We start from the raw sequence: 11609 nt of genomic DNA, 5'->3' as shown, positions 1-11609 counted from the left end.
CACAAGCCTCCCGGTTTTCATCCAAAATATCTTAAATTGTGTTCTGAAGATGAACAAAGCTTTTATGGGTTTGGAACGACATGGGGGTAAGTGATTAATGACAAAATTTTCATTCTGGGGTGGAGTATCCCTTTAAGTAAATGTGAGTAAATCTTGATTTAAGGATGTTTAGATATTTGTGTTGGAAAGCATGACTATATGAGTTAAAGACTTTCTGCTCTGATTTAAGACCTTTTTAAGGCATTCATTTGTGGAAGGTTGAATTAAGACTTTCTGAAGAAACCCAGTTTAGGGGTGGATCCTTCATGCTTACCTTTTTCTGAAAATCATGCATTTTTGTATGATCTGTACACCTTGTGAAATGGTTGTTTTCCTGCAAGATCTGATTGACTGAACTCACCTGCCAACGTTGGAGCCATTCAACAAAACGCAGAAGTGTTTACAGAACTGTTTTATCAGTGTTTCATCTTCAGATCAGAACTCTCAAACACACCGCTGTTCACAGAATCTGAGTCTGAACCTGGAAATATTAGACAAGAACCTGACAGTGTCATTTCTTGACAGCTCGACCTCCTTTGATGAATTGTGCTGTGTTTGATGAAGTGAAACGCCCCTGATTTCCTCTCCCTGCCAGGCACAATGAATAATGTTGCTGCTCATTGTGTCCACACAGATTCTTTCTTCTGCCCCGGGTGGGTGGAAATCAAGGCATTTGATCTGAATTCTGAAGAGTCTTGTTAGCCTCCATAAAGAGCCGCATTGTGTATGAATGAGTTATATAAGTGCATATGACCGCCATGGTGCAGGGTTGTGCTAGTAGTGCAGAAACCCCTAAATGCTGATCTGTAGCGAGGCCATTAGCTGTTTCCTGGAAATGCCTCTTTATTATCACAGCTGAAGGTAAATCGCTCTTTTCATTCACCATAATCAAACTTAGAAATGTTCATTTGACTGCTCAGTTATTTTCAGAGCACATTGTAAAATTGAAATCCTTATTGCAAGTGGGACTTCAGGTCGGTCTTGTAGTTTATACAGATGCACTGAACTGCTCTGAGCTCTGATCATGTATTAGTGTATATGTGGGCCAGCCGAGAGCCTGCTATTGGAATATTGAATAAATAATATAAAATTGCATAAGTTATTCTTGAACTGACCAATGCATTTAAAGGAGAAGGTTACATTTAATACATACAGTTACATTTTAACATTAGATGTTAAATTTTAATGTTAAATCCACCATATTTTTATATAGATTTGTTCAGTCACACTTTATTTTAAGATCCAATTCTTGCTATTAACAAACCTGTAACTATGAGTTTTGCCTCAATAAACTCCTAACCTGCTGCTTTATTAATAGTAAGGTAGTTACGTTTAGGTGATTAGAGATGTAGAATATGATCATGCAGAATATGTGCTTCTTAAGTACTAATAAACAGCCAATATGTTAATAAACTGCATGCTAATAAGCTACTAGTTACTAGTGTGGAATGGTCCCTATACTAAAGTGTTACCAATTGTTCTATAGACTATAGAATATTTAATGTAATTCCATCAGAAGTAGCTGTAATTATTAAGAGTAAGTAATTTTTAATTACACTTTATTTTAAGGTGTGCTTGTTACGGTGTACTTATACATTTAAATACTGAGTAATATTAATTAACTACTATATGGTTAGGGTTAGGATTAGGGTTACTTGCATGTAATTATGCATAATTTATTGTTATTATAATAGTAAGTACTTGTAACGTGTAACAAGAACACCTTAAAATAAAGTGTTACAAAATCTTTTATTAAAATTAAGAGTAATCCCTTACTTTGCTTTTACTTCTTCAAGGAAAAAGTAGCCTATGAATTCATTACTAAGTAATAATGCATGTTTAAAGAAGCTTCATTTTTGAAATTGTATGTATGTTCTTCAGGAACATGCACAATATGTATTTGTGCACAACTCATTTTAAACATTTTATTAAAATAATTGGTAACCTTTTAATTGGTGTCCTTGTTACACATTACATGTACTTACTATTATAATAAAAATAAACTATGCATAATTACATGCAGGTAACCCTAATCCTACCGCTAATCCTAACCTTAACCATATGTGTCCCTGGAGCACAAAAGCAGTCATAAGTGTCACAGGTATATTTGAAGCAATAGCTAACAATACATTGTATAGGTCAAATTTATCGATTTTTCTTTTATGCCAAAAATCATTAGGATATTAAGTAAAGATCATGTTCCATGAAGATATTTAGTACATTTCCTACTATAAATATATCAAAACTTAATTTTTGATTAGTAATATGCATTACTAATAACTTCATTTGGGCAACTTTAAAGGTGATTTTCTCAATATTTTGATGATTTTTTTTTTTCACCCTCTGATTTCAGATTTTCAAATAGTTGTATCTCAGCCAAATATTGTCCTATCATCATCAATGGAAAGCACACTTATTCAGCTTTCAGATGGTGTATGAATCTCAATTTAGAAAAATTGACCCTTATTGCTGGTTTTGTGGTCCAGGGTCACATATAGTAAGTACATGTAGTTAATTAATATTACTTAGTACCTAAATGAACAATTCCACTGTAACAAGCACACTGTACACAAGCCTGACTGGTTAATAAGAGTTAATGCAGAGTTGAACTTGTCAGGAACCCTCAGATTAAAGTCCTCGTGCTGTGCTTCCCCTGCAGACCTCGAATCCAGCATGAACTGGGCATCGTTTTACGCGGTGATCAGCGGTGTGAACAGGCACTCGACAGGCATCGGCCGCATCTGGCTGTCGGTCATCTTCATCTTCCGGATCATGGTGCTGGTGGTGGCGGCCGAGAGCGTGTGGGGCGACGAGAAGTCTGGCTTCACCTGCAACACCCAGCAGCCCGGCTGCGACAGCGTGTGCTACGACCAGTTCTTCCCCATCTCTCACATCCGCCTCTGGGCTCTGCAGCTCATCCTGGTGTCCACGCCGGCCCTGCTGGTGGCCATGCACGTCGCTCACCGCCGGCACATCGAGAAGAAGATCCTCAAGATCTCCGGCCGAGGGAGCGCCAAGGACTTGGAGAACATCAAGAGCCAGAAGTTCAAGATCACCGGTGCTCTGTGGTGGACTTACATCATCAGCATCGTCTTCCGCATCGTATTCGAGGTGGTTTTCTTGTACATTTTTTACTTGATCTATCCAGACATCAAGATGGTGCGTCTTGTGAAGTGTGACTCCTATCCCTGTCCCAATACAGTGGACTGTTTCGTGTCGCGTCCCACAGAGAAGACCATCTTCACTGTCTTCATGCTGGCCGTGTCTGGAGTCTGTGTCTTGTTGAACATCGCAGAGGTTGTGTATTTAATAGGCCAGGTGTGTATGAAATACTTTCATGGAGCAGTGGGTGAACCCAAAGCGCCTTGGCTCGCTCAAAAACTGGCGACCTACAAGCAGAACGAAATAAATCAGCTGATCTCGGAGCATTCGTTCAAGCCGAGATTCAACACTGGGCGAAAGCCTCCCGGGGATAAGAGCGAACGCTGCTCTGCTTTCTAGACGGAGGTTTCTACCAACTATCAGTCATTAATGGAAGGTGGATGTCTGTAATCATATTAATCGATTGTCATTATTGTTTAAAAGGCCCTCTACATGTGAGGAGGGATCATGGGCGAAATATGCTGGAGAACCGTCAAATATTACACATTTAAAAAAAAGTGTCCATCTGGTCCTAAACAGCAGATAAGATCAGAGGAATAACACCTTTAAAACACTGTAAACAGTTACACTGAAGTACATATCTGTGCATACAGATAGAGGGTCTATACATCACAAATGGACCTTTCGTCTCAATACAAAAATAGAAACCGGCATGGCTTGCTGTGTGGAAAGTGTAGATGGTATGTTTTAACCTTTTTAATGTATATGTTATTTAAAGTTATTTATTGAAAACAGAAACCCTCAACCATTAGACAAGTTTGTTTGGAGAAATGGATGGATGAAAACAGAAGCCCTAGAGTATGACATCATATCCTGTCACCCATACTTGTTGATATAACTGATATTTTGAGGTTTTTTTTCTTTGCAGTATATGATTGCCCCTGAACAATGTTGCACTGATAAAATACAACTTTTTTTAAATTTTTTGTTTGAACTACAAATTTGCAATGATTTTCTGGCTTTACAGTTGATCAAAATGCACCTTTATATTTAGTAAAGCGTCTTGTGCATTTGAAATTGATTGTGACTTTTGGTTAGAATTTTATTATAGTTAGATGTCACATCTAACACAAGTTTAAAGGGCATTTTCTTCATCTTTGCAAGCACAAATTTGTTAAAAAGACGATTCGACTGTAAATGCTTCTTTGTTCTCACAATGTAAAGTTGTACTAGCAATCACAGCTTTATCTAACACACCTTTCACGAGCCACACAATCACACAGAACTGACCCGCTGTCCTGCTCTAGTAAGATTGGGAAATCATTTTCTTTGCAGGACTTTCTTAAATCGATGCAACTTTTTTTGCTTGCAATATCAACTTTGTCATGAAACAAATTCATTCTATTGCACATACCTTAATACAATTTTGAATAAATTAGATTTCCCAGTATGTCCATGCATTTCAATCATGATTTCTCCCCCATTTCAGTTAAAGGGGTTACTTATAGAATGTTCAAAATCTTTTCTAAAGGCCTCACATACTGAAAAGAAATGTGCGCTAGCAATTGTTTTATATTGCAGTCCAAATGGACATTTCTGACATCACTTGTGCCAGTAACATCCTTCAGTGTTTATGACTCTGGACATGATCGCTGAAGTCATTCCTCATGCAGAGAGAGGGCAAATCATTGGCTTTTAGGCTTTTTTTTTTTTTAATTATTCTAATTGTAAGTCCTGGTAAGACATATGGACCCAGTTTACTTCCCACCACTGGAGATGTGCTCAATGATAAATTGGGGCAATGTAACCTGTTAAAGTATCAATGTTTAATAAAATAAAATGTTTAAAAACTCCGGAGTTATTAAGGGGACTAATGTTACTCTCTAAACCAATCAAAACATACTAATCCAATACCAAAACTTTAGACATTTGACAAAAACCAACAAGACCTGCATTAGACATCTAGCTGGTTTTCTAACTCTTCCCACAAAATAAACCAGATTCACTTAAAGACATTTTAACTTTATATAATCTCAATAAAGACAGAAAGACAGTCATTACAGAACAGTCTGTATTTATTAAGAATAATTATAATAGAATAATTTGTAGATCAAGTTGTTAATTCAGAAAGATGAGTTTTAGTCACAGATTTTCAACATCTGCAGACACAGTACAGCAAGCTGATAATGCTTCACATGAGAGACACACACAGAGCGTTCCTGACTATAACTCAGCAGTCACCGTATGGCACAGAAATCAGAAATGAAGCAGTCAAGATGACATTCAAGCCCTCGACCCGTGGTTTATGATTAAGAACTACTGTTCCTTTGCGACATCAGCGAGGAAATCAAACATGTTAACAGAAGGTGACTCAGCAGAAACACTGGACGCAAGTGAAGTCAGCAAGACTGGAGGAAGTCTTCTGGATCCTCCACCACCCTGAGAACAAGAAAACCACCAAGAGCTCTGTAAAACAGCAGCAAACAGATTCAAATTCATCTTTAACCCTGCTGATCTAGAGAAACAGCTCGATACTGTACGCTGTTATAAAGTCTTGGATTCATAAATGTCATTTCCAAACATTCTCTAGTAAGTCACTGTACAAGGAAAACACTGATTCATTGAATTTACTGATTATTTTTTTAAGGTAAGTGGTTGCAATCAATTTATTTTAGCTACATTTAAATAAATTTAGTTGACTTTTAAAAAAATAAAAAAAAATTAAATGTAGCTAAAAAATTGTTTGCAACCACTTATCTTAAAAAAAAATTTCAGTGTATGATGAGAGTGAAGTATTCACGAATCACTACATAACTAACTTGTTTTATACATTTTGTAGGCACTGGAAGAGCAAGAATGCAGAGTTTTAAGATGTTTATTTTTTTCCCAGCGTTCTGTTGGGAGTTGTTTTTTTTTTTCTTAAGATATTTTTTGTTGTTGTAGATCATGCTATCTGAGGTCTGGTGCAGACTCACGCTGTACGCGGCGAGGCTAGCGCATGCGCATGTGCAGACTGTGCTTGGGCCCATCCACACGCTCCAGCTTCTCGAAGTGTCTCCTGGCGTTCCTGATGTTGATGAGGGTGGCGGCGGACGCTGGAAGAGAGGAAGAGGCTTTACCTTCAGCCACATGTGCTTTCCTTCAATGTTACTGGATGCAGATGGAGGAAACAGAACTTGGAGGTGTTTTGAAAGGATAGTTTCATTTAAATTAATCATTTGCTACAATGCACTTATTGTGTACATACATGTTTTTACATTGTACTTCTATTTTAAAAATATCTGCATGTAATCACATCTGTAATTACATTTATAATTACTCTGTTGACCCATCCCTTACACCTTAACCCACCTTTAAACCAACACATACCACCGAACCTTATCCATATCACACCTCTAGCAGCAGAAGTGTTTTACAAAACAATATGAACACAATAATACATTGTACTTATTTTCTTTGATGCAAGTACATAGTAGTTAAGGCCACTTAATATAAACTGGGACCAAATTTTCATTCTTTGGGTGAACTATCCCGTGACTAGCATTACACACTCTAAAACAAAGTTAACTAAAATAATCTAATTTAACTAATATTTGGCCATAATACAGGTTTTGTCAAGAAATAACAATGAAAATGTCTCAATAATAAAGCAGTGCATTTCTTCATGATATAGCCTGATAATCACTGCTGCAGCCTGAAGATCTAACACCGGACAGATGTGTTTCCCAGCTCTTCAGAGCAAACCCCCCTGATGCTTACGTATGGACGGGTCTGACATGATCACCATGACGTAGGTGTTGGACGTGAACACGTCGATGAAGGCGGCGAAGTTAGAGTTGCGCACTTCCATGCTCTGGAAAGAGGCGGCCAGCTTACTGTGGGACAGAGAGAAAGGTCAGAATTACCCATGATGCTGTTCAGCACTGAACACCGCACGAATGGAGTGGGACTGACCTGCAGCTCAGCTTGAACTGCTTGATGATGTTACTGATCTTCTCGAAGCGATGGGCATCTCGCTGCTCCTTACACTGATAATGAGAGATCACCTGACAGCACACGAGAGGCAGGACAGATCAGGTCAGCGATCGCTCAGACCTCTCTGAGACACAATCCAGACCAAACTAGACCAGTGCAAATGCATCTGGTTGTTAAAACCTGCTTCATATGTGTTAATGGTGATAATATTAAGTGATAAGTAGCACAGGTATATTTGTAGCAATAGACAACAATACACTGTATGGGTCAAAATTATCTCGTCATAAATTGCAGACAGATACATTTAAAACTGAACAAAAATCAAATGGCAACATAATCACAATATGAGGTCATGACCAAAGTGTGCAGCGCTAATCTGAATATCTGCAAGCGGTCACGTGTGTGTAAGCACGGTGTTTCGGTTTTGTACGAACCAGGAAAGTAGCTCTTTCGAAAAGCAAGACTTCGTCTGCCTCAATGATCTGAGCGAAGTTGCGCAGGTTGCACTCGAGCTGCTGCACGTTAGGAATGAGCTGATAGACGATGCTGGACCAGGCCTGCAGACACAAACACACACCAGACTCAAGCTCCTCTTCTGACCGTCTGTCAAAGCTGCAGAGCAATCACTGGGTCTTACTTTATACAGCGTCTCGTCCCAAATAGACGTTCTGAAGCAGGTGCAGGCCAGCGGCCGAGACAGTCTCTTCAGATCATCCTCCCGCTCTTTAAAGATCTACATCACGCGTCTCGTCCCAAATAGACGTTCTGAAGGATTGTTAATGGGTTTCACTGATCCTCACGCTCTTTAAAGATCTACATCACAGGCGACAGGGATTTTATGAACTCATTTCAGTAATGAGAATTTTAAGGTGGAACGTGATTTTCATTTACAAAATAAATACACTACCAGTCTTTTTGAACAGTTTTTGTTTACTGTTTTTGTAAAGAAGTCTCTTCACCAAGCCTGCATTTATTTGATCTGAAATACAGCAAAAGCAGTCATATTGTGAAATGTTTTGCTATGTATCATTACTCCAGCCTTCAGAAATCATTCTAATATTCTGATTTGCTGCTCAAGAAACATTTCTGTTTATCATCAATTTTGAACACAGTTGAATAATTTTTTTTCAGGATTCTTTTATGAATAGAAAGATCCAAAGAACAGCATTTATCTGAAATAATAAGCTTTTGTAATATATTATATAACTTTTTTATTAATTTTTACAGCAATTAATACTTTTATTTAGCAAGGATGTATTAAATTAATCAAAAGTGAGGATAAAGATTTCTATTTCAGATAAATGCTGTTCTTCTGAACTTTCTATTAATCAAAGAAACCTGAAAAAAAAGTTCTACTCCCCTGTTTTCAACATAACAACAATACTAATAAATGTTTCTTGAGCAGCATATTAGAATGATTTCTGAAGATCATGTGACACTGGAGACTGGAGTAATGATGCTGAAAATACAGCAGCACATCACAGAAATAAATTACAGTTTTGAAATATATCCAAATAGAAAGTGGTTATTTAAATAGTAAAAATATTTCAAAATTGTACTGTTTGTGCTGTATTTTGGATCAAATAAAGCAGAAGAGCAACTGTTTTCTTGTTTTATGGCTTTCAGGATGAACTTGATTTGGGCACGTGGTTGCAGGCAGGTTTCCTGAGCTTCACACACAAGCAGAGGCCGTGTCTCACCAGGTCTCTCTGGTCCTCCTGCACCAGGTCCATCTTGTGCACCAGGCAGAAGATCTTGGCGTCAGGAGAGTTCTGCAGGATGGCTTCCAGACACGACTGATAGTAGTGCATGTCCTTCTCCAGCTCGCGGCTCTCCACATCGAACACGTAGATCAGCACCTCCACGTTGCGAAAGATGTTGTCTCTCTGACTCGTGAAGTAGTTCTCCATGAACGTGTCCTGTCTGTGCCATTCACATTTACAGATGAGAAAAGAAAAGTGCCTCTCTAAAAGCCCTCAGTGGAAACACATCCCCACAGGAGACACTCACCCGCCGCAGTCCCACAGGTTCAGCACCAGATTACCCAGAAACCTCACGTGAGAGTGCTCCACATCGACTGAAACGAGAGACAACACCGCTGATATCAACCTCCAGACACTAATGTGTGTCAAGAAAGATGATGTAACACCTGCTCCTCTCATGAAAATGATACACAAATGAGTAAACTATAACAGCAGGAAAATGATTTATATCTTATGTTATTTTTGTGAAGATAGTTGATGAATGAGTTGATTATATCATGAGGAGATTGTTTTAAAAAAAATGCTTAAATATCGGGGAAAATATCGGTAAATAAACTTTCCTAAAAATAGGATTGATTTTCTTTGAGCAAAACAGCATATGACTGGTATATTTTTGTGAGATCTTGCCCTCCTCCTCCGCAGCTCTCAAATCTCATTTGTACTTATTTTTGCTCATTCAAACTTGAAGCTCTGGTTAAAAGAGTCTGGTTTCACTGGAGCTTTTTGTTCTGTCTTGAGTTTTTATTTAGTTTTTTTTGCTAGTTTGAATTTGAGGTTATGGTATTTATGTTTTTAGGTGCACTATTTCTTGGAAGTGTCATACTTGTGGCTCCGAGGCGGCGAGTGTCTCTGGCGATGTAGTTGGCAAATATGATGGACCTCATGCTGGTCTTTCCTGATCCGCTCTTCCCCATCAACAGCACCTGCAGAGAGCAGAGGGTCATTCTGCACCGTCTTCTTCAGACGGGAGAGTAAATCCAAGCAAATCTCACTCAAAGTGATCTCAAAACAGTGAGTTTGCATCTGTGTGTGTGTGTCTGTAATGCTGTGTAACACAAAGGGAAGCACACTGACCGTCAGTGCTGTACTACAGCGAGGGTAAACTCACCTTCTTCTTCATGGCTGTGCTGGACATTTCACTTTACCAGGGTAGATCACAGTACTCCGCCGGTCATGCACAGCTGCAACGAGACACATCACATCAGCACTCTCGTGTCCACACAGTGTGTGAAGTGTCTGAGTGCACATACAGTTCAGAGCTCTGTCCCTCCTGACCTGAATGATCCACAACAACTATACTAGAGTGAACACACGGATCTATCAGTGCTGACATCATTTGAGCTGACACACACTCACACACACACACACACACACAGACACAGACACAGACAACACACACAGACAGACACAGACACACAGACAGACACAGAAACAGACACACACACACACACACACACACACACACACAGAAACAGACACGCGCGCACACACACACAGACAGACAGACAGACAGACACACACAGACACACAGAGACAGACACACACACACACAGACACACACAGACACACACACAGACAGACACACACACACACACACACACACACACACAGACACACAAACACAGACAGACACAGACAGACAGACAGACACAGACACAGACGCACACACACACAGACACAGACACAGACAGACACACACTCACACACAGAGACACAGACACACACAGACACAGACACACACAGACACACACACACACAGACACACACACACAGACGGGACACACACGGTCACACAGACACACACAGACACACACACACACACACACACACACACACACACAGACAGGACAGACACACAGACACACACACAGACCCACACACACCACAGACACACACACACACACACACAGACACACACACGGACACACAGACACACACACAGACACACACACACACACACACGGACACACACACAGTACCATATAAAACAAGACACTAGAAAAGAAACGATTCTTGAGATTTTCCTCGAACTAACAAAACAGACATTTCGAGTATTCAGCTATTGGAGTGACAGATCAATATAATCAGATTTCTCTTGGTGTACGTGTATTTCATCTTCATCATAATCTTCATCATCATCATCGTCACGTGCTCCTGTAACGTTCACAAGGTCCAGAACACTTCTGTCCTCAAACTGTTCTCTAATCTGAACCCAAACCAGTTTGTTCGTGTGAAATGTGTGCTAATGCTCATGCTAACTTACATGCTAACTTCGTTGGATCCTGTGTACAGCTCGAAGACAGTCGTGTGTTTTTGAGTGTCTCGAGCGTCCAAACAAACCTCTAAGGCAGACAGTCGCCGAGTGTCTGTAAGATCTTGTTTTTGTTCGTCACTTCCCGATAATGACTCTCAGATAAATACTGCGATGACTCTCGCTGCTGGTGTTCCTCTGCTGAACTCAGCTCAGCTCTACACGAGCGCTCTACCACACACGACAGAAGAGTCAGAAACAGTCGATTACTGTAAATACAGCTGATTCTGGAACATAATCACACACCGATTAACTCCCCATCGGTGTTTATAACACAGCTCGCGTATGCTGACGACAGGCACGTGACTGACAGCTGCTGTCTCGCGAGGAGTTGCGCAAGTGGCGTCACGTGACTCGGCGGTCAGCGCTAGATGACGCGGTAAAGAACAACAGAATGAAGAAACACATTTTAATGCATT

General features: G+C 39.8%; 2 protein-coding genes across 4 annotated transcripts; one reads left to right on the top strand and one right to left on the bottom strand.

Annotated features, from left to right (window-relative positions):
* Window positions 1-718: 718 nt before the first annotated feature.
* On the top strand, window positions 719-3540 carry LOC109090877 (gap junction beta-1 protein-like). The gene is made up of 2 exons (XM_042737868.1): window positions 719-900; window positions 2699-3540. Exon 2 carries the CDS (start codon window positions 2713-2715, stop codon window positions 3538-3540), a length of 828 nt encoding a protein of 275 aa, XP_042593802.1. The 5' UTR covers window positions 719-900; window positions 2699-2712.
* Window positions 3541-5198: 1658 nt separating this feature from the next.
* Window positions 5199-11567, bottom strand: LOC109079092 (ras-related GTP-binding protein A). Of its 3 annotated transcripts, XM_042737866.1 has the most exons (12): window positions 11437-11567; window positions 11143-11361; window positions 9988-10060; window positions 9703-9802; window positions 9127-9193; window positions 8817-9039; window positions 7754-7849; window positions 7551-7673; window positions 7096-7187; window positions 6901-7016; window positions 6117-6236; window positions 5199-5580 (listed from the first exon to the last, which is right to left on the bottom strand). In XM_042737866.1, exons 3-11 carry the CDS (start codon window positions 10012-10014, stop codon window positions 6133-6135), a joined length of 948 nt encoding a protein of 315 aa, XP_042593800.1. In that variant the 5' UTR covers window positions 10015-10060; window positions 11143-11361; window positions 11437-11567; the 3' UTR covers window positions 5199-5580; window positions 6117-6132. The 3 variants fall into 3 exon arrangements, with proteins under 3 accessions (XP_042593800.1, XP_042593799.1, XP_042593798.1); XM_042737865.1 differs by having other exon boundaries at window positions 5199-5607; window positions 11143-11513; XM_042737864.1 differs by having other exon boundaries at window positions 11143-11512.
* Window positions 11568-11609: the final 42 nt, after the last annotated feature.

The sequence above is a fragment of the Cyprinus carpio genome, chromosome B14, assembly GCF_018340385.1.
Source record: "Cyprinus carpio isolate SPL01 chromosome B14, ASM1834038v1, whole genome shotgun sequence".
In the NCBI taxonomy this organism is placed as follows: domain Eukaryota; kingdom Metazoa; phylum Chordata; class Actinopteri; order Cypriniformes; family Cyprinidae; genus Cyprinus; species Cyprinus carpio.
This window is presented reverse-complemented; position numbering and strand designations above follow the sequence as displayed.